General features: G+C 41.1%; 1 protein-coding gene across 10 annotated transcripts in view; it reads right to left on the bottom strand.

The window, feature by feature from the left end:
* Positions 1-22,682, bottom strand: part of kcnma1a (potassium large conductance calcium-activated channel, subfamily M, alpha member 1a) — a 953,094-nt gene that overhangs the window by 187,800 nt on the left and 742,612 nt on the right. For all 10 annotated transcript variants that reach the window (XM_072282727.1, XM_072282725.1, XM_072282726.1 and 7 more), the window contains 2 exons: positions 22,062-22,171; positions 11,321-11,389 (listed from right to left, as the gene is read on the bottom strand). In XM_072282727.1, coding sequence (XP_072138828.1) covers positions 11,321-11,389; positions 22,062-22,171 — 179 coding nt within the window. The remainder of the gene's footprint in view (positions 1-11,320; positions 11,390-22,061; positions 22,172-22,682) is intronic.

The following is a 22,682-nucleotide window of genomic DNA, read 5'->3' on the forward strand; positions in this document are numbered from 1 at the left end:
TTAAATTTCAGATTTCGGAGGGGGTGAGGGGGCAGAAACAGGGTCCTATTTGGGCCTTCAAATAGGAAATGGGTAAGTATGAGGAAGAATAATTTGCACATCTACGGGGAACAGGGACAACAGAGTAGACGGGTTTACTCTTCTAGGACTCAGCTGAGATTTGAAGGGCTGAACGGCCTTATTCAGGACAGACAGGCTTCCTATGACTCAGCATAAACTTGCAAGACTGAATGGGCAGATTCTGCTCCATATCCAACAGGAACAAATTTGAGCCAAGTTAACAACCTCTGCTGCAGTAATACAGAAGCTGGGTGGGGCTTGACAAGCCAAAGAATTACAGTTCAAATGCTAACCAATCTTACTTACGTGAAATCTTTTAGCAATACTTTGGTGGAGGAAATATGCGTAAGATTTATTACCCACTTACAGGTGGAAAATCAAGCTTAAAATGAAGCGACTGTTCACAGATAGTTTAACAAGGCTGCAGCAGCAGTGCCTCAGTAGTTTGAACAGCTCCCCAGTGATTGGCAAACAACTTGTGTTACTTGTATTATCATCAATTAACCACAACTTATCAATGGTTTAAAGCAACATTCATAATACTTTAGCAATAATGCACGTCAAGAGTACAACTACTGCACTGCACAGCTGTATGCTAAATTAGGCAGCTGGCCCAGAGGAAGGAGGTGGCTGGCACGTTTTAGAAACAAGAATCGCAAACTCCATGTTTAAATAGACTGTTGTCAGAAACCTGATGTTGCTCCCCCATTGTTGGCTATAAACATCCAGCTCTTTCGCCTGGGCACTCTCAACTTACTTGAGTTTTGTTTTAAACCAGTTTAGCTTTCATATTCAAAGATTTTGCTTTCTGCTTGACTCGAAGTACAAACAAATAGAAAAGAAAAGTTGCAATACAGGGAGGATAGACACAGTCACAATTTAATCACAGCAAGACTACAATTGCTTCCAGGACTGAACTCCAAGCAGTTGTTGACCTGATTTTGTATCAATGAGGGCACCTTCTCAACCTGGGTAATGGAATGTGGCAAGGATGCTTGATGTGATTAACAAAATTTATCCTTCTCCAAACAACTTTATCTCATTACTGTCAGTCACTTCATTTCCATTCTTCAGTTATCATGGATTTTATTCTGCACATCATTTGGATCTTGAACTGTGGCCTTTCCTTCTCAACTGACCTCAACAAAAATAGGAAGAACAACACAAACTGTTGGAGGAACTAAGAGGGAAAGGCAACATCTATGGAGGGAAATGGGCAGTTGATATTTCAGGTCAAGATCTTTTGATCTGAAACTTCCCTCCATAGATGCAAAGCAGAACGTAACCATTTTATTAAAAGGTATCATTAAAACATTGTAAAAAAAAAGCCCTTTTCCTAATTGACATTACTAAGGCAGGACAAAAATAAACTCTTTTTCTAATGGACATCACTAAATTACTAATTTGAGTGGCAAAGCTACTGTTGAATCAAAATCATTCTGTCCAAGTGTAGAACCATTACAGAACTACAAAAAAATGCTCGTAAGATGAAAACTGATCTATGCTCTGAATACTTTCACATCTTAAATAAGATTTTCCTTTCCCTTACCATTTCCTTGATCATTTTGTTACAACTCTGAAGCTTTCCTATATTCTTTCTGTTTGTCATTGACATTGCTTTGTATTTCATCCAATGCAAAACACTTGCTATTCCTTTAAGCAGTTTGCAAATGATCTAACATTTTATCCTGACAATTTTTTCTCTCTACTTCTGGCAATTTCTCCCCCCTCCCCCTCTCTCACTTCTTCCATTCCCCATTCTGGCTCCCCTCTTCTCTTATCCTCACCTGCCTTATCGCCTCCCTCTGATACCCCTCCTCCTTCCCTTTCTCCCATGGTTCACTGTCCTCTCCTATCAGATTGCTTCTTCTTCAGCCCTTTACCTCTTCTCCCAGCTTTTCATTTTATCCCCCCTCTCCTACCCATCTTCCCTCCCACCTGGTTTGACCTAACACCTGCCAGCTTGTACACTTACCCTTCCCCCACCTTCTTCCCCTTTCTTTCCAGTCCTGATGAAGGGCCTCAGTGCAAAACATCAACTCTTTTTTCCTTTCCATAAATGCTGCCTGACCTGCTGAGTTTCTCTAGCATTTTGTGTGTCTAACTTACACTCTTTGACTTCAACCTGGTTTTGTTTCGTTAGTTTACCAGAACTAATGCCCACCCCAACCCACATCACAAAGATGCTTACCCACAATCTTCAGATGCTGAATTATCTGCTTTGTTCAAAATAATCTGTTGCATTGTCACATGGAATCTGTAAAATCCATGCCTTGAAAAACACCAAGGATTTATTCAAATGGAATAATATGACAGCGACTAATTGGAAAACAAACTTTCATTTGTGTGACACGTTTTCAAATTATCGGAAGGTCAACAAGGTGTTCCACATAATAAACTGTGCTGAAATCTGAGACTCATTTAGGCCGTTTTCCAACAGGTGAGGAACAGCCCAACTTGTCACGCTGATTGTGAGCCCTAATTACCCAATTCGCTAAGTGATTCTACATCTGAGGCTCAGTTATGTCAATCTGCAGGTATCTGATTAATTACCGTATTTCCTGATGGCTTTATTAACAAGTAGAGCATTTACAGTTGACATTGCTGGTTAATCAAATGTGTGTAGGCGCTCAATGTTACTGGGAATAATATGGCAATATTGCACTTAGAATTTCCCTTCTCTATGGTGACTTATGTCGTGAAATTAGCTGTTTTGCGGCAGGAGTACAGGGCAAAGCACAAAATATATTAAAAAATGACAATAAGAAATATACATAAACATTAAATTAGTGCAAACAGAGAAAACATAATGAGGTAATGTTCATGGATTCATTGTCCATTATGAAAGAGAGAAAAGTAAAAATCTTGTCAGGGATTATGGAAGGTATTAAATAAAATCAGAAAATACTGGATACACTCAGCAAACCCTCCATCCTCTGTGGAATGAGGAACAAAATCAATACTTTAGGTTCAAGAACTGGATGAGCATCCTGTGCCTGAAACACTACTTCTGTTTCTCTTTCCACAAATGCTTCCTGACCTGCTGAATACTTTGCGCATTTTTTAATTTTAATTTCAAGTTTCCAGAATCTGCAGTATCTTAAGGTAGAAATCAAAGTTAATTAGGGTTAAACAATGTTATTATATGAAGTAGTAGTAATATCATTCTTCAGATGCTGCACATGACAGAATTTTCTGTTACACATTACTATTGAATGTAATGTAGTGCATGTACTAAAGTGTCAAAAAGCTGTCAATATTCATCCACTTTGGGAAATCCTCGAAGTGGATTTATTTGAAATGAAATAATTCTGTGGCAGCTAATAAAAAAAACGCTTCCATTTATATAACAACTTGTCACATCATTGCACATTAGTATCAGCTTTGCGTAGTTCAAAATTTATTCAAGATCACAGTCCTTAACCAGGCTCAGGTTCCGCTACCAGATAGAAAAAAATATTTGAATGTGGCTGAGTGTGTGTCTCTATCCTATTCACTGGTGTACCTACTGTTGCTCTTGTGTAAGCTTTTCTTCAAGGGTCAGTGTCAGACTCTGCAGACTCAATCCCAAATTCCTTTGACGTTGTAATTAGATTATACATTAATAAAATGCAGTACGGTGCCTATTTCCATATATAGAAAATTCTTCAGACAATTGAATGATTAACAGATTAAATTTTAACCAGAAAAGTATGGAGGAATCCTGGAAGCAAGTTTCCACCAGGGTGGAGTAGACTCCATTTACTGGCTCTAAGCACACACACACACACACACACACACACACACACACACACACACACGCACGCAGAACAACAAACAATTCCAAAAGTAGAGGTGCATCCACTGCATTCTAGGTGTGACTGCAGTTGGATGACTGAAGAGTGGAGTGACGGGAAGCCCTTCTACTTTTGTTGTTAACATAGACCACAGCACACAAGAATAGAGATAGACAAAGCAGTGAGGACAGATACAAAGGAGAGGAGAAGGATCAGTTTAAGAAATACAGAAAATAAGCAAGTGACTGGGCAGATCATCAATTAAATTAAACTCAATAAAATATTAAAACAGAAATTGATTTTTTAAATAATTTTTAATGGGTGATCCTGGAATAAAAGGACACTCTCAAGGTACCTGGTTACATTATGCATTAATATTTTACTCAGCGTCAGAGGACAAGCAGTTGCCTTGAATGCTTGGGGTCTTCTTGTACATTTGCAAAACTTGCAATGACATGGTCAATAAAGGGGCGTCTCTACTGCTTGGGGCATTAATCGACCAAGTCCAGGCTATACTCAGTTATCCTTAAAGTGTGCTTAAAGTTATCATTGCCGCAAAAAAATTCTAAATCATCGAACTTATTAATTACAACACAGACAAAATGCCGGAGGGGCTCAGCAGGCTCGGCAATATCAATGGAAAAGAGTACATGGTTGATGTTTCGGGCTGAGACCCATTTCTCGTGTTTGTGAAACTTATTAATTGACACTTTGATTTATGGCTGGTCATCAGCGAATCCACAGACAACATGAAACATTGTGAATGTGGAATCTGTTGGCAGGCAAAGGGAGAGACATTTTTAGGATATGTAGGATGACTGATGTCTGGGGATGGAGCTGGGTGAAGGAGAAATAAAATTCCATCGTAGCAAATGTCTTGAAATGAAATTGTCTTTGACAATCTATAATACAATAATGGACCATTTAGAAAATACAAATTCATTAAATTTTGCTACACAAGCATAAATTTAAAAGCAAGAAAAAAAAACACTATCTATCTCTTGGGCCAGATCTTGCTAGAGAATACTTGAAAAACCAGCATATGATCTTTAAGTATTAGTACTGGTTTATTATTGGCTCATGTGTAAAGATGCAGTGAAAGGTGGTTCAATCCTAGGTGCCTGGGCACTGTCAAATGCAGACATTCTGGACTTGCTTATGGACTTCTGATGCCAATTGTGTTATCTGTTAGCTCAGTCTTGTTGAGATTCCCCAGCATTTATACAAGGGCACTACCTCTCAGATCAAGCACAGAACCAACAATACCTTTTGTGTCATTAGAGATTATAAGTAAAGAGAAGGATGAATTATTTTTCTTTAATAATCTCAACTTTCTTTTATGTTTTAATTATTTGTATGCATTTTAGTTAGTTTTATATTTAAATAATCCTGTATTTAACTAAAAATCAAATTGTATTGAGAAACAGCAATAACTCAATTAGAGCAACACACATCAAAGTTGCTGGTGAACGCAGCAGGCCAAGCAGCATCTGTTGGAAGAGGTGCAGTCGACGTTTCAGGCCGAGACCCTTCATCAGGACTCCACAGTCCTGACGAAGGGTCTCGGCCTGAAACATCGACTGCACCTCTTCCTACAGATGCTGCTTGGCCTGCTGTGTTCACCAGCAACTTTGATGTGTGTTGCTTGAATTTCCAGCATCTGCAGAATTCCTGTTGTTTGCATTAAAATAACTCAATTAGACAATGGTCTGCTGGTGGAACAGTGGATCAAGTAACATCTATTGGAGGGGGAGGAATTGATGATGAATCCTTCCCTCCCTTGGATATTGCTGAGTTCCTCCAGCAGACTATTTGTTGCTCTGGATTCCAGCATCTGGAGTCCCTTGGGCCTTAACAATAACTTGCTCCTTAAGGTTGGGACGGGAAGAATTGGGATATAGGCTTTTCCAGCTGCCAGTGCTGTGCAATCTCCACACAGCGCTGCCAATAACCTTCTAACTTGTCCAGACTATAGCAGAGGAGACCTGAATATGAAGAGCCAATGGGATTGGCTGTTCAAGGCGGACAAGGTAACTTTAGTTGTTTGGGGTCCATCGGTAATAATTTTGGGAAGGGGCTAAAATTGACTAAAAATATATTGCTTTTGATGTATTTAAGTATTATTCTGCTGCTAAGAGAATAATTAGCAAAAAAAATTGAGCTCCCAGAGAAATAAGACCAGTTGAAAGTTGAAGAAAAGCTGAGGCAGGTTGGAAAGTAAATGAAGAGGGCTTTACCGCTTGGCACCTCTGCAAACAACAAGAAAACAATTGAGTCAGACGCCATTTAGAAACAAACAGCTCACAACATCAAACAAAGGAAATGACCCAATTTGGCAAACATAAAACAAAGGAAATAGTTTTGCCTCTTTGAAAACATGAACATAAGAAAACAGCAGAAAAAAAGACAATGCTGGCAACGGGAACATATAATCTGAGTGTTGCTCAATTTTCTCAGTGGTTTGAAAGAATTAGGAAAATAAAGATTTATGTTCCAGTTGATGTTAAGACAAGCATCCACTTGACAGTTTTTATGACCTTTGCCATATAATGCATTTTGGCAAAGTAGCATTCCTGAGCATTGGGGGTATTAATAAATCTCAGGTTCAAGGCCTCACTGGGCTTGTCCAACACCATTGTCTGTAGTCATGGTTTTGACACATGGATCAGTCCATGCTGCCTCTTAAATGTGATACTCTTCACTGCTTTTGTTAAAATGCCCCTAAAATCTTTGGGAAAAGTTACTAATGAATACAAAGAAGGAAATGCCAGAAATTGCACCTTGTTTAGCAAACTGAATATGGTATTAATATTTTGACCTTTACTAACACTCTCATGATGGAACAAACTTGAACATTAACCTAATGCTACTCCTAACCAGAGATGATGCCCTGCTTTCCATTATATTCATAAGTAATATTGTGATCAATATTTTTTAAACGTAGGTGTATCGTGTTCAGATTCAGGTTCCCTCATCTTCAGTAGTATGTGGAAGCTTTACAGAGGGTACAGAGGAGATTTACCAGGATGCTGCCTGAATTAGAGGACATGACTTATGAGAAAATGTTGAACAAGCTATGGCTTTTCTCTTTGGAGCAAAGGAGAGGTGTCTTGATTGAGATGTACAAGATGATAAGAGACATAGATAACGTGGACAGCCAGAAACTTTTTGCCCAGGGCAGCAATGGATAATACGAGAAGGTATACTATTAAGGTGATTGAAGTAAAGTATAAGGAGAGAATATCAGAGATTTTTCTTATTTTTCAGAGGGTGGTGATTGTGTGGAATGCACTCCTGGGGTGGTTGTAAGGCAGATACATTAGGGATATTTAGAGACTCTTAGATAGACACAAGGATGAAAGAAAAATGGAGGGCTATGTGGGGGGGGGTGATGTATTGGATTGACCTTGGAGTAGTTTAAAAAGCTGGCATAATATCATAGGCCAAAGGGCTTATACTGTGCTGTACTGTTCTATGATCTAAATAGGAGCAGCAGTAGGCTGAATGATCCTTACCTCCTCAGTTAAAAGATTTGTGGTGAACCTTTTCTCAACGTTACACAGAAACTATGCTTTACAAAATTTTCTTTAACCTGGAAATCAGCCATTTTTTTCTTTTATGGAAATGTATGGACAGGAAATATATTTTGTATGAGGTAGGTGTTCAGCATTGGACTCATAATGACAGCGGGAAGTTGATTAGACCTTCTAATTAATGTTGGCTGATACAGTATCTCTTGTGAGCTGTTCATTATGTCTTCCTAGTGCCTGATGTATATAATAATGAGGAGAAGGTTAATGTTAAATTTAAATAACATTAACACAGTTCTTGGTGCAAATGCTAAGCTACACTGTTCTAGAATGTTCTGCGGCCAAGAAGCTACATTTTGATTTAAAAAAATGATTATTTGAACCCTTCAGCGTTGAAAATTAGGTATACTTGGTAAGCAAGTCTCTTGTAAGCTAATAATCTGCCTTTGCTATGGGTCTAGCATCTTAACAGTTACACGGAAACACAAGGCAGGGAATTGAATCTTAACATGGACTGAGTCTGAATAATGGAAGTATGGCTTCTACCACTCCTTCTCCATGTTGGCTTACACGACAGGGTCCTGAAAGAGTTAGCTGAAGAGATTGCGGAGGCATTAGTAATGATCTTTTGAGAATCACTGGATTCTCGAATGGTTCCTGGGGACTGGAAAATTACAAATGCCACTCCACACTTCAAGAAGGGTGGGATAAAGAAGAAAGGAAACTATAGCAACACACATCAAAGTTGCTGGTGAACGCAGCAGGCCAGGCAGCATCTCTAGGAAGAGGTACAGTTGACGTTTCGGGCCGAGACCCTTCTGTCCTGTCAGTGGATATTGTTTAGTTGGATTTTCAGAAGGCCTTTGACAAGATACCACACATGAGGCTGCTTAACAAGAGTCCACGATATTACAGGAAAGGTACTTGCATGGATAGAAGATTGGCTGACTGGCAGGATGCAAAGAGTTGAATAAAGGGAGCTTTTTCTGGTTAGCTGCTGGTGACTATTGGTGTGCTACATGAGGAAGTAGAGTGTCTGCAGAAGGACTTAAGACAGGTTGGGAGAATGGGAAAAGAAATGGCAGGGAAGTGCATGGTCATGCACTTTGGCAGAAGGAATAAAGACAAAGACTATTTTAAAAATAGGGATAAAATTCAAAAATCAGAGGTGCAAAGGAACTTGGGAATCCTCGTGTAGTATTCCTTAAAGGTTAAATTACAGGTTGAATTGGTGGTATTGTAGGCAAATGCAATGTTTGCATTCATTTTGAGAAGACTAGAATTGGAAAGAGTCCAGAGGAGGTTCACGAGAATGATCCCAGGAATGAAGGGGTTAGCATTTGAGGAGCGCTTGATGGCTCTAAGCCTTTACTTGCTGAAGTTTAGAAGAATGAGGGGTGATCACATTGAAACCTATCAAATATTGAAATGCCTAAGTAGAATGGATGTGGAGAGTATGTTTCCTATAGTGAGGGAGTCTAGGACCACAGGGCACAGCCTCAGAATTGAGGAACATCCATTTAGAACAGAGATGAGGAAAAAAATATTTTGCTACAGGGTAGTGAACTTGTAGAATTCATTGCCATAGAATGCTGTGGAGGCCAAGTCATTGGGTATATTTAAGGTGGAAGTTGATAGATTCTTGATTAATCAGGGCATCATGTGTTGGCACGTGGCCAAGTGGTTTAGGCATCAGTCTAGTGATCTGAAGGTTGCTAGTTCGAGCCTCTGCTGAGGCAGCGTGTTGTGTCCTTGAGCAAGGCACTTAACCACACATTGCTCTGCAATGACACCAGTGCCAAGCTGTACTGGCCCTAATGCCCTTCCCTTGGACAACATCAGTGGCGTGGAGAGGGGAGACTTGCAGCATGGGCAACTGCCGGTCTTCCATACAAGCTTGCCCAGGACTGCGCCCTGGAAACCTTCCAAGGCGCAAATCCATGGTCTCACGAGACTAACCGATGCCTATAATAATAGGGCATCAAAGGTTATGGGGAGAAGGCAGGAAAATTAGGGTTGAGAGGGATAATAAATCAGCCATGATGGAACAATGGAGCAGACTTGAATGGCCAATGACCTAATTCTGCTCCTATGTCTTACGGTCTTGTGATGTTTTAGTCTCAGTCTGCATGGCAGGACAGTTGGACTGGAAAACTGCAGTTGGACATATACTTTAGGTCTGAGTCCACTGGCTTTCAGCTTGGCATGGGCAATATTTAACTTGGTTCCTTCACCTGGCTTTGCATAAAAAGTTGCTGCCAAGCGGAGTACCAAATTCGAAGGGAATATCTGACTTCGGCACCTAACAATTAACTGGTCTATGGATGGGCATGTGACTGCAGTTCTTGAAATCCAGCATTACATATTACAACCAAATGAGAATCAGTATTGGATCAATAATGTTTGCTTAATGCAAATGACTGGATTAAAAAGCAGTTTGCTTAACATGATACTGCTTTGTTAAGTGGGTTGTATTACATTAACTGAGCTTAAATCAGTAGTATTTATACTCTTTCACATTTAATGGCAGCTATATCTGAATACATTTACAGCATGAGATATGTAACATCTTGCCTCATTGGAATGTAAATCTGCACTGGGCTCTGGGTGAATGCAGGGGCACTGGGCGAGGCTGGTGAGGGTGCAATGTGAACTGTCACTGGGTACACTGTGAGTTGGGGTTGTGCAATACCTCTGAAGCTCTACAGTTAGTAAGGATCATCCATTATGATCACCAGAAGAGTCAAAGGTCTTCGGCTATCAGGCAGGAATGTGGTGCTGAGGCCAGGATTTCAGATCTGCCATGAACTTATTGAATGGCAAAACAAGCTTAACAGGCTGCATAGACAAATTCCTTATGTTCTTAGGCAACCCAAAACTGCGATGTAAAAGAACCTATACATTGACTACAAGTTCCTGGACAGCAAATATTAGTAACTACAAAGAGAACTAAGTAAGCATCTTAAAATAAGGAGGAATTTCTGAATTAAATTGATGGCAGGTTTTGAATAATGTTAAAACTCAGCCAATTTAATCTTCCTTAGTTGTGATGGGTGAAAATGTTCTATCAGCAACTGCAAGCAAGAACATGATCGTCCAATTGGCAATAAGTGGTACAAGATCAATGTGACAGGAAGTTGGGATTCCCTTGGCTATAATGATAAAAGAGCAAGACCAACAGCCTCCCATTTCCTATTGGAGGCTCATTTTCAGCCTCTGACCTCTCGTAAGTTATCGCCTTATTTCTCCCCACGGAGTTTTACAAGGCCAGACACTGGTGAGAGAGTGGCACAAGTGTCGTGACTTCACAAATGTCTTTTTGTGTTAATAAAGATACACCAGTCGAGCTTTTCAAAGGGGAGTTGAACAGTTCATTGTTAAAAAAAACTCATCAAATATCTTCCCATTTTTTATCAGTTAAAATGAATACTTTGCACTAAAGAAGCATAGCAAGGGCAACAATTAATTCATGAGGGCTGATGAAGATAACAAATTTCACATTTGAATGTATGCTTTGTTTCTGATCGTCTGGTAGTTACTTGCTGGTTATCAACCGTTGACCATTGCGATGCCATTCTCACAATCCCAATATACAAGGACATTCCTGGCAGCACCAATGCTATAATGTTATTAGCTTTACAATAACGTAGCTTGGGAAGACCCAATTCTTCAAAGAGCCATCAAGAGCCAGACAAATTTTATTTCAGTCACAGGAGCCCTTCATATCCTTTGCTTAACACTTTAAGTGACTCTGCAACTGAAGCTGGCAACAGCCATACAAAGGTTCTAAAAGTTATTTAAGCTGCCAGCATGAGAGAGGATTAAATGATACTGAAATTTTGGCAACAAATGAATGCCATCATTAACCTTTAGTAATCGCTTAATGTGCTGTCCATGAGGAAGATGGTGATACAGTTAATACTCACAATTCACAGAGAAGGTTGTGGTACCTACCTGCTTTCCCTCGTGTCTGATTTGTATTCTATGGCCAACAGTAAGAGCTTCAGCTTCACAAAGCACAACCTGAGTGAGGAAGAGAAACGGCCAGTTAGCTCAGGAAGCTAGACATTTGCACGTCAGAAATGCTTACAGTGTGGGAAGAGGCCATGCAGTCCACTGTCTGGGTCGCACACTGACAAAATCTTCCACTGTATCTCGGTGCATGTGTCATTAATAAAACCTCAATATCCTCAGTAAAGTTTTGTGTTTAGATACCTATACAGCTTTATCTTGAATCCTACAATTGAATCTGACTTCATTACAACACACAGCAGTGCATTCCGGACCCCAAACCACTGCTGCAGAAAAACTGAGTTTCATTGTTTCCCTTCCTCCTTCCCTTTCTTCCATGTCCACTGTCCTCCCCAAATAGATTCCTTCTTCTTCAGCTCCTTATCTCTTGCACCTATCCCTTCCAGCTTCTTAATTCATCTTAACTGCATGCTGCAGGCTCTGCAATACAGGGTCCAAGTCCCAGTCACGAGGGAAACATTCCAGGGAGCAACACAGATGCAATGGTTAAACCACCACACTAGTGATCCAGAGTCATAGGCTAAGTATCCAGAAACTCTGAGTTCAACTCCCACCACAGAGGCTGTGGAATTTAACTTCAGTATATTAAATAATCTGGAATTAAAATTTTAAAAAAAGATAATCTAAAGTTCAAACTAAATTTCAAAATAACTTTATGATCAAAGCATGTGTCACCATATACAACCCAAAGATGTATTTCCATGTGGGCATACACAGTAAATCTGAGAAACACAATAGAATCAATGAAAGACTGCACCCAACAGGACGAACAAACAGCCAATGAGCAAAAGACAAACTGTGCAAAATACAAAAAAGAAAATAATAGATAAATAAATAAATAAGCAAGCAAGCAACAAATATGAAGAGCTTTAGATGAAGAGTCTTTGAAAGTTAGTCCATAGGTTGTGGAAACAGTTCATTGATGGGCAAGTAAAATTGAGTGACATTATCCCCTCTGGTTCAAGAGTCTGATGGGTGAGGGGCAATAACTGTTCTTGAACCTGGTGGTGTGGTTCCTGAGGCTTCTACACCTTCTACCTGTTGGCAGCAATGAGAAGAGAGCATGACCTGGATGGTGGCTGCTTTCCTGGGAAGCCGCTCGGTGTAGGTGTGCTCAATCGTGTGGAGGGCTTTACCTGTGATGGACTAGGCTGTATCCACTACATTTGTAGAATATTCCAAGTGTATTGGCATTTCCACACCAGGCCGTGATGCAACCAGTCAGTATATTCTCCACCACATATCTATAGAAGATGTCTACATGGGAGAAAAAAAACTGCCAACCTTTTATAGTCTGGTCTGTGTGACTCCAGATTTATTTAGAAATCCAGCACAGTAGCAGGGCTTTCCGGCCTAATGAGCCGGATTATATTTATTAATTAACCTACTAACCCACACATCTTCAGAATGTGGGAGGACACTCACACAGCTAGATGGAGAACAAACAAACTCCATGCAGACAGTGCAGGAATTTTGAACCTGGGTCGCTGGCACTGTAATAGTGTCACACTAACTGCTGTGCTATAGAGCTGCCCTACTTCTCAACTGTTGGTCAATGCAACTGTGCAGGCCAGGCCTGAACAGAGTGCGTTTTACATCAGACCCCCATGAAACAGACATCATCACAATTTATCACTGGAGAATTGACCTCTAAGCAGGCTGCATTTCAGGTGTATGTCATAGAATACCGGAAACTTAGAATCCGGAAAAAGATGGCACTAGCGAACAACACGACCAAGGGTGATATCTCCCAGGTGGTTCACAAAACTACCTCTTTCACTTTTTTTATGTCTTCTTTTTCTTTCAGATATGGTTCTGCTACTGTTGGAGCTTGTGATCTACAATTTGGTGGTGTGTTATCGGGCCGATTGAGCGATCTGGTGCTTTGCTGCCTCCAAGAGGATTTTGTGAGGCTTCGAGTGAAGTGTACGGCCTTGAAGCCAAGAAGCCTGGAGATGGGGGCGTGAGCCCATGATCGGCTCCATTTCTTGCCAATCTCGCCGATTAAAGCACCAGGGAAGATTGATATCATCAAGGTAAGTGCAGAAGATGAGTGGGTGTTCAGCACTATCTACCAGCTTCTCACTCACTGCCGCTGGAGGAAGGTGCCTGGGTGTGACAGTCTCTCTCTCTCTCCCTCTCACTCGCTGCTCAGAAGTTCCTGGCGTTCAAATGCTCTCTCTCCCTTGATGCTGTCAGGGGATGGTGCCGAGGTCTGGGGTCTTAGTCAAGGTTTAGTCAATGCGAATTGTAGATTGGACTGTGTGTTGCTCACGTTATGATGTGTTTCCGATTTTTGGTCACTTCTTTTTTTTGTTGTTATTTTGGGCAAATTTGAATCAGGGTGGCCTGCATATAATGAACACTGAGTCAAACTGAATATGCCTACACTCTTTTGATTTAGTGTTTTGTATTCTGCCTTTCTCGCTAGTTTTTTTGTTGTTGTTGCTGTTTGCACAATTTGTCTTTTTTTTGCACTGGGGAGGGGTTGATGAATTTTTTGAATGGGTTCTATGGTTTTCTTTGTTTCGTGGCTGTTTGTGAGGAGGACAAATCACAGGGTTGGATACTACTTTCATACTACGGTGATAAATGTACTTTAAATGTTTGAAATGTCACAACGTTCATTCTATTTCCTTTTAATCTAGACATCTGTAAATTGTCTCCACAAACCAGTCAAGTGTTCAGTTTTTTTTTCCTCATTCATTTATGGGATGAGGGCATCATTGCAAGGAATAGCATTTACTGGCCTTCTTTATTGTAGGAGGGTCAATGATAGCTACTTCTGAATGCATATCCAATAAAGTCAAGCATCTCAACAAAGAATCAATCAAAAAGTAAAATTATTAGCCACTTAATTTCTGGCCCTATATATCAACTTGCTTGTCAATTAACAAGCACAAAGCACCAAGTGTATACTATATGTCCCACACTGATCCTATCATCAATCATTAAGCTCCCTTAAATCTAGTCACTCACATACACACAGAGATAAAAAAAAAATCCTGAAAATCAATTCTCTTTAGCTATACAATCATTATTAATTAACCAATAAGTATTGAACCAAACTATGAAGGATGATCACTGCACAAAATTAAATTCCAAATTCTTTGGTCACTCATGTGATGTTTATAGCTGAACTCTCACACACATTCAAAAGATAAAATTTAATGAAAGGAAATTGAAATAAAACTCAATGGAGAACTGAATTATCAATTTAAATCCAAAGCCTATCATAGCTTTTAATCAACCTGATATATTTTTTTAAACAAATTATCCTTGTCTTACAGTCTTTAAACATGCCGTTTTAGTGCATGAAGGGTCTACAATCATTTTCCCACACTAAATCTATTCAGGACTGATTTGTAGCAAAAATCTAGGTCCATTCTGACACTCATTCTATACAAAGGTGTTATTGGCATTAGAGGGGTTGAGTTATAAAAGCAACACACACAAAATGCTGGAGGATCTCAGAAGGTCGGGCAGCATCCATGGAAATGAATAAAATGTTGACATTTCAGGCTGAGACGCTTCTTCAGGACTAAATTATCAAAGACCTGATAAACTGGGATTTTCTTAACCTGGAGCATAGGATGTTGAGATAAATATTGGCTTCATTTGTCACACATACGTTGAAACTTGGGGGAACGTGCAGTAAAATGTGTCATTTGCTCCGACAACCAACACAGTCCAAGAATGTGCTGTGGACAGCCTGCACGTGTTGCCATGCTTCCGGCACCAACATAACATGCCCACAACTTACTGACCCTAACCCACATATCTTTGGAATGTGGGAGGAACTGGAGAAATTGGAGGAAACCCCCATTGTCATGTGGAGAATTTACAAACTCCTTACAGGCAGTGGCAGGAATTGAACCCCACTGTAAAGCATTATGCAAACCACGTTGCTAATGTGCTGTCCCTGGAGGTATATAAAATCCTGAAGGGCATAGATGGCCAGTCTTTTTCCCAGGGTGGACAAGTAGGAGAAAAGGAGGCATAGGTAAATTGATTTAAAGGCGATCAGAAAGGAATTGTTAATGCCTTGGGTTGAAACCCTGAGAGAGGAGAGGCCAGATCGCCAAACAACGACAATTCCTTTCTTCCCAGATATACTGCTTGACCTGCTAAGTTCTTACAGCAGATTGTTTATTGCATTAAGATATTGCTTTGCAGACACTCAGCTCTGCTTACTGAACTAATGGGTCAGACCTGGAGTGAGTCCATTAAAGACAATGGAAAGAAACGACTTCCAGAGGAATAGTAAGTAGACCTTTTTTACTTAATTTAGTTCAGTTAGTTTAAATGTATTCAATTGGTTTTAAGTATGTGTGAGTGTTACTTCAGTGATTTAATTTTTTTTAATTATATTTTAATAATTTAGAACTTTTAATGTTATATTAATTTTTTAAATAGTTTCTGGGTGTTTTTGACTGTTTAAAAGTTAGTGATTCACAAACTTTCTATTTCGGAGATAGAACAGACAACTGATGAGCTGGGGGCAGTGAGGGACGGTGGGGGCTTCACTGGTTGTCAGAACGGTTCAATGTTTGCAGCTGAGTGCCTGGGCTGAAACAGCCCCTTTATAGAACCCCATCACAACACAACCCAGGACTGTGCCAGGGCTGCACTTGAGGAATCTGTGTGGCAAAGGAGCAGGGAGACCAGCAGCTTAGGGTCATCTGAAAATCTCTATGTTGAGCACTGAAATAACCTGGGAATCATCCTAACAGTCCCCATTTAGAGCTGATATTCCAATGGATTATTTTTGTTGAGGAGCCTGGCACAGAATCCCTACTGTTTGGAAGCCAAATCACAAAGAATTGACCATGAATCAACAAGCAGGATTTCCCAGTGGTCAACCATTTTAATTCCATTAATTTTAATCCCCTCTCCCATTCCAACACGTCAATTCATGGCCTCCTCTACTGCCACGATGAGGCCACTCACAGGTTGGAGGAGCAATGCCTCATATTCCATCTGGATAGCCTCCAAGGTGATGGCATGAACATTTATTTATTTATTTATAGTTATTGAGCTACAGCGCAGAATAACACCTTCCAGTCCTTTGAGCTACACCATCCAGCAATCCCCCGATTTAACCCTAGCATTATTATGGAAGTATTTACAATGACCAATTAACCAATCAAGTGGTACGCCTTTGAACTGTGGGAGGAAATTGGGGCACCTGGAGGAAACCCATCCAGTCACTGGGAGAACAATGGGAATTGAACCCAGGTCGCTGAGAGTGTAAAGTGTTGTGCTAACCTCTACCCTACTTTTCCCCTCTCTCCTTCCTCTTCTTTCATTCACCACTCTGGCTCCCCACTTACCTCTTGTCTTCTCCTCACCTGCCTATCACCTCCCTCTGGTGTCCTTCCTCCTTCCCTTTCTCCCATGGTCCACTCTCCTCTCCTATCAGATTCCCTCTTCAGCCCTTTACCTTTTCCACCTTTCACCACACAGCTTCTCACTTCGTATCCACTCCCCATCCACTTGGCTTCAACTATCGCCGTCCAGCTCGTCCCCTCTTCCCTCCCTCCCACATTCTTATTCTGGCTTCTTTCCCCCACCCTCCACCACTTCCTTTCCACTCCTGATGAAGGGTCACAACTTGAAACGTCAGCTGTTTACTCCTCTCCACAGATGCTGCCTGACCTGCTGAGTTCCTCCAGCATTTTGTGCATGTCTTACTCTGGATTTCCAGCATCTGCAGAATCTTCTGTGTTTATGACCATGAATCAAGCCGGCATTTTGGAAGTAATCAGTTTTAGCAGGCGCTTTTTTAAAACTTTTCATCTGTTTAATTATATCTTGCTTCTCCCTAGCATTAGTCCATAAAACAGCTATATTTACTGTAATGTTAACAGATTAATTTGCACAACAATATACAAAAGGACATATTGATTATCATAGGGCTTAATTAAAGAGAATTGGATAGCGTTATCCATCTAACACTAGCAAGGACATGAGAGCATGAATAATGAGGTCTCTTTAATTTAAACTAGAAAACAGGATAATTGAGTCTCTAGGCAAAACCTATGTGTCAAGCGAAGACTTTTAGACTATTCCTAAATCTCATTAGAACATCTGCATCCATTGATCATCTCTTCCTTATGGCAGTGCATCATTAGTCGACAATAACAACTCCTCCTGGTTTAAATCTCATTAACCCCATGAGAACAGATGATTCCAGTTTCCCAAGCAGCCATTACCATGACAGGGTGACTGTTATTTGGCGTAAGAACATTAGTCTTGTAATAAAGTAATCAACAACTCCCTAGGGGAAATCCAAACTCTGAACTGTAATTACCACGCAGAGGCATTACTGCTTTCATACACTCCCCTTACCCTGGGAAACCTAATTCAATTCCATTTGTTAAGTTCAATTGAATCTGATCTCTCCCTTCATTTCCTTCGTCATTTTTGCCCTGAACCAGGGAATGTCTTGGCCATCACTTCTGTTAATGAAATCAGATAACCAAGGACTATTAAATCTAGGCATTACATACAGCTGCACAATTTGGATTCCAAATGATATTAACGAAGATCCTGAAACTTTCACAGTGTTTTGATTGGGAATTTTTTTGCATTTCCCATGGTCCCACACGCGTCTCTCTTTTTCTATTCCCCACTATGGCTCCCTCCTTACCCCTTCTCTTCTCCACACCTGCCTGTCACCTTCCCCTGGTTCCCCTCCTCCTTCTCTTTCTCCCATGGTCCACCCTCCTCTCCTATCAGATTCCTTCTTCTTCAGCGCTATACCTTTTCCACCTATCACCTTCCAGCTTTTCACTTCATCCTCCCCTCCTCCACCCATCTCGCTTCCCCCTCATGTACCACCTTCTAGCTTGTACTCCTTCCCCCCACAGGAAGGCAACAGTAACTCAAGTAACCGTGCATTCCAACAGTGCTGTGCAGAAGAGCATCTCCGAATGCATAACACATCAAACTTAGAAGTGGATGAGCTGCAATGGCTGAAGACCACACTGGGTTCCACTCCTGTACCTAAAAAAGTGGCCACTGAGTGTATATTGAATATTGACCTCTGCTTGTGAATCTGGTAAATGTAGGAATGCTCAGCAATCTTATGTTCAGTTTATAAATGGTTTCTCACTCCTGCTTTATGAAGAATTATTTCAACATTTTTCAGTGGATCGGTATAGTTAACTTGACAGATAGTGGTTATTTGAGCCAATCAGAAGAGAGTGATAGATAGTTTTCTTGCGCCTTGCAAATAGCTCATTCTCACGTTAAATGCATCGGCTGTCACAGTTAATGTGTGACTGTTATTCACAAGCCTTTTAATTACACAGACAAATGGATCGCCTGCAACAATGGCTGGTGAGGAGAGTGTAGTCAGGACAGCAGTACACGGAGGAGAGGGGAGATACGCGTGCTTGTGTGCGAACACGTGCATGGGAGCAAGTGCGGACGGAAGTACGTGTGAGAGGTTGAAGGATACGTTAGTGTCTGTCTATTCGTGGGAGAGTGAGTGAGTTGGTGGGTGTAAAGGAAGGGGGGGAGGGAGGGAGAGAGGGAGAGAGAGAGAGAGAGAGAGAGAGAGGAAGTGTGTGTGTGTATATATATATATATATATATATATATATATATATACACGCACATGCCTATGTTTCTAATTGGCGGTTGAACATGGAACACTATAGAACAGTAAAGTCCCTTAGGGCCACAATGTTGTGATGACTTTATTTTTATTTATTTATTGAAATACAACGAGGAATATGCCTTCCTTGCCCATTGAGCTGTGCGACCCAGCGATCCCCCCTTAATTAATCCCAGCCTAATCACAGGCCAGTTTACAATGACCAATTAACCTACCAACAGGTACGCCTTTGGACTGTGGGAGGTAGCAGGAACACCTGGAGCGAACCCACACGATCACAGGGAGAACATACTGGCAGCAGCGGAAACTGAATCCGGGTCGCTGATACTGTAAAGTGTCGTGCAACCACTACGCTATATAACCTACTCTAAGATCAATCTAACCCTTCCCTCCTACATAGCCCTCCATTTTTACTTTTATCCATGTGCCTAGCTAAATGTTTTTTAAGTGTCTCTAATTTACCTGCCTCTACCACCACCCCATATAGTGCTTTCCACGCATCCACCACTCTGAGTAAAAAATGTACCTCGGACCTCCCCACATACTTTCCTCCAATCACCTTTATAATTGTCACATGTATCAAAATAAAGTAAAAAGCTTCTGTTTGCATGTCATCCAGACCATTCTACTGGGTTTCTACACATATGCATGGTGTGTGTGTATGTGTGTGTGTATACGCGCGCTCCCTCTGAGTGATGAGGAGTGATGGAGCAAAAGGCAATCTAACGGAGCAAAGACCAGCCGAGAGACACACATTAAACTGTCTGAGTGTGGGAGGGTGGAGGAAAGGAGGAATGTTTGAGCAGCCACTGGGCAGGGTCCAGGAGGTCGATGAGGACCTACACTGTGCAGCGAGCTGTGATCTGATGATCTGGAAGTATGAACATGTCAAAGTCTGTAGAAAATGATTGAAAGAAGCCTGAAAAGACCTGATGGGTCCTTGCGTAAGTGGTCAGGGGTAAAACCAGAAAAGAATTACCTCCTCTCTTCAGTCTTACCATTGTTGGTGAATTTGTTTAGCACAATTACAGATAATCATAGTATAGGGAAGAGAGTATTTTCTAAATTGCAGACGTTCCCGCTTCAGAGTTAAGGAAAGCACAAGATTGTACAACAGAGCCAACGTTCACTGTTCCTGCTTTACCAACCACAGCCAGGAATACACTACATGTTACGCAACTGCCTTCCTCTCACTCCACTCCTCTTCACATTATTGCACTTTGGAAGCTCATCCAGCTATTGGTATACATACCAAAATACAATGAAAAGTTTGTCTTCCATATTGTTCACACAAATTAGATCATTGCACAGTGCATTGAATTAGAATAAGGTAAAATAATAACAATGCAGAATAAAGTGTAAAAGCCACCAAGAATATGCTGTGCAAGTGAACGATAAAGTGCAAGATCATAATGAGGCAGACTGAGGCCAAGAGACCATCTCATCATAAAAGAGACCCATTCAAGAGTCTGATAATAGTGGGATAGAAACTGTCCTTGAGTCTGGTGGTACGCGTTTTCAGGCTTTTGCGTCTTCTGCATAATGGGAGGGGGAGAAGACAGAATGTCCATGATGGGTGAGGTCTTTGATGATGCTGCCTGCTTTACTGAGGTAATGAGAAGCACAGACAGAGGAGAAAGTGGCAACTGGTTCTTGTAATGTGCTCAGCTGTGTCCCCAACCCTCTGCAGTTTGTTACTGTCACCTGCACAACAGTTGTCATACCAAGCTGTTATGCGTCCAGATGGGATGCATTCTACAGTGCATGGATAAAAATCGGTAAGAGCTGACGGGAACATATCAAATATCTTAAGGCTCCTTCAGAAGTAGAGGTGCTGGTGAGCTTTCTTGGCCATAGCATCAATGTGGTTCGACCAGGATCAGATGTTCACACCTAGGAACTTGAAGCTCTGAAGCCTCTCAAGTTCAGCAATGTTGACGTAGACAACAGCGTGTGCATCGCTCCCCTTCCTGAAGCCAGTAATCAGTTTTGTTGACACTGAGGGAAAGGTTGTTGTCATGACACCATGTCACTAGGCTCTCTGTCTCATTCCTATACTCCGACTATCATTAAAGCAATAAAGGTTTGAGTCCCTCACACCCTTTCAGACTGTGAGTTATAGACCATATCAGCCTTGTTCATTGAGTAGAATATTTCCTATCCCTCACCTCCCTCTAATGTCAACACTAATTAAACTAACACCCCCTTGGTTATTAACCTCGCCACTAAGGAAAATGGTTTTATTCATTTAGTCTGCCTAGAATCATAATTCTGTGCATCTGAGATCAATCTCCCCTTAGTCCATAGAAAAAGAACCCAGCCTTGAATGCGTCACCTGATGCCTACAATATACCAGCATTGCCTACGTCCCAATAAATATCCCAAGATTCTTCTCTAGAGCTGGTTTTTCCTTCCTCACAGAGGTGACCAGGACTGTGCTCAGCTGCGGCCTATCTAATATTTTTACACAATTCAAGCATGTGTTCACTGTCCTAGTCTTCAGCAACTTGGCTATTAATGCCAAGTATCCTGAGGGCCTTCTTAACTATCTTATACATGCGTTCGGCTGCCTTTGTAGGCATCTACTCCAAGGCTCTTCTTTTCCTCCCGGCTCTCAGTAATGCACAAGCTCTCAGGTGCAGTGTGCTTTAGTGGCGGTGCCCCAAGTGGTATTTCTATTTCACACACCGTTCCCTACAACCTCAGGGTGAGGCAGTCAATGTGAAGATAATTATTTCTGTCTGTGCACCAACAACTAGAATGAGACTTCCCAACTGCATGAAAGACTTAACTCTCACACTAGAGGAATAAGGAAAATTATAATTCCAGATTATACATTCTCCCTGTGTGTGTTTCCTCTGAGTGCTCTGGTGTCTTTCCACATTCCAAGGACACATTGGGGTTAGTAGGTTAATTGGTTACATAGATGTAACTGGGTGGCCTGAGCTCATTAGAAGGCCCACTTACTACTCTGTATCTCTAAGTAAATTATAGCCATCAGGTTTGGGGAAAACAGTAAAAGAAAACAGGTTTACTTACTCACAAACTGCTGGGAACGACAACCCTATGAAGGCACTGGACAGGTATTCTGTGTACATCTCATTTGCCACACCTTCCAGGTAGTATTTCTGCCAGGTATCCTCCTCAATCTAGAATAGAAAGAGAAACAGGATATTAAAAACACAAGAGGTTTTGCAGATGTTTGAAATCCAGAGTAACACACACAAAATTCTGGAGCAGCTCAGCAGCTCAGCAGCTCAGCAGCTCAGGCAGCATCTATGGAGAGGAATAAACAGTCGACATTTCAGGCCCTTCATAAGGATGTGCAGAATATTGATTCACCTTATTATAAGAAAAGCAAAAGAATTGTGTCCAGTTTTCTTAATGCATTGATGTTACTGCTTGGATCTGAAAACCTGAATCCCTTAACTAGGGAAATGACAGCTCATTAAATCAGACACTCCATTCCCCTCGTCATTTTTCTCACAGGGAGCCAATAAAATGAGATTGGAGAAGTTCCAGTACTGTTGCCTTTGTCACAATCACTGCCCGTTAACAGTAAGCCAGAGCTTCAGTCATGATTAGTATCTGCAATAATAAAATGAACTAGAAACACACAGTCAACATTACCTTTAGGTTTTGAGCACTTCATTTGACAAC

Source organism: Mobula birostris, chromosome 18 (genome assembly GCF_030028105.1).
Source record: "Mobula birostris isolate sMobBir1 chromosome 18, sMobBir1.hap1, whole genome shotgun sequence".
Taxonomy (NCBI): Eukaryota; Metazoa; Chordata; class Chondrichthyes; order Myliobatiformes; family Myliobatidae; genus Mobula; species Mobula birostris.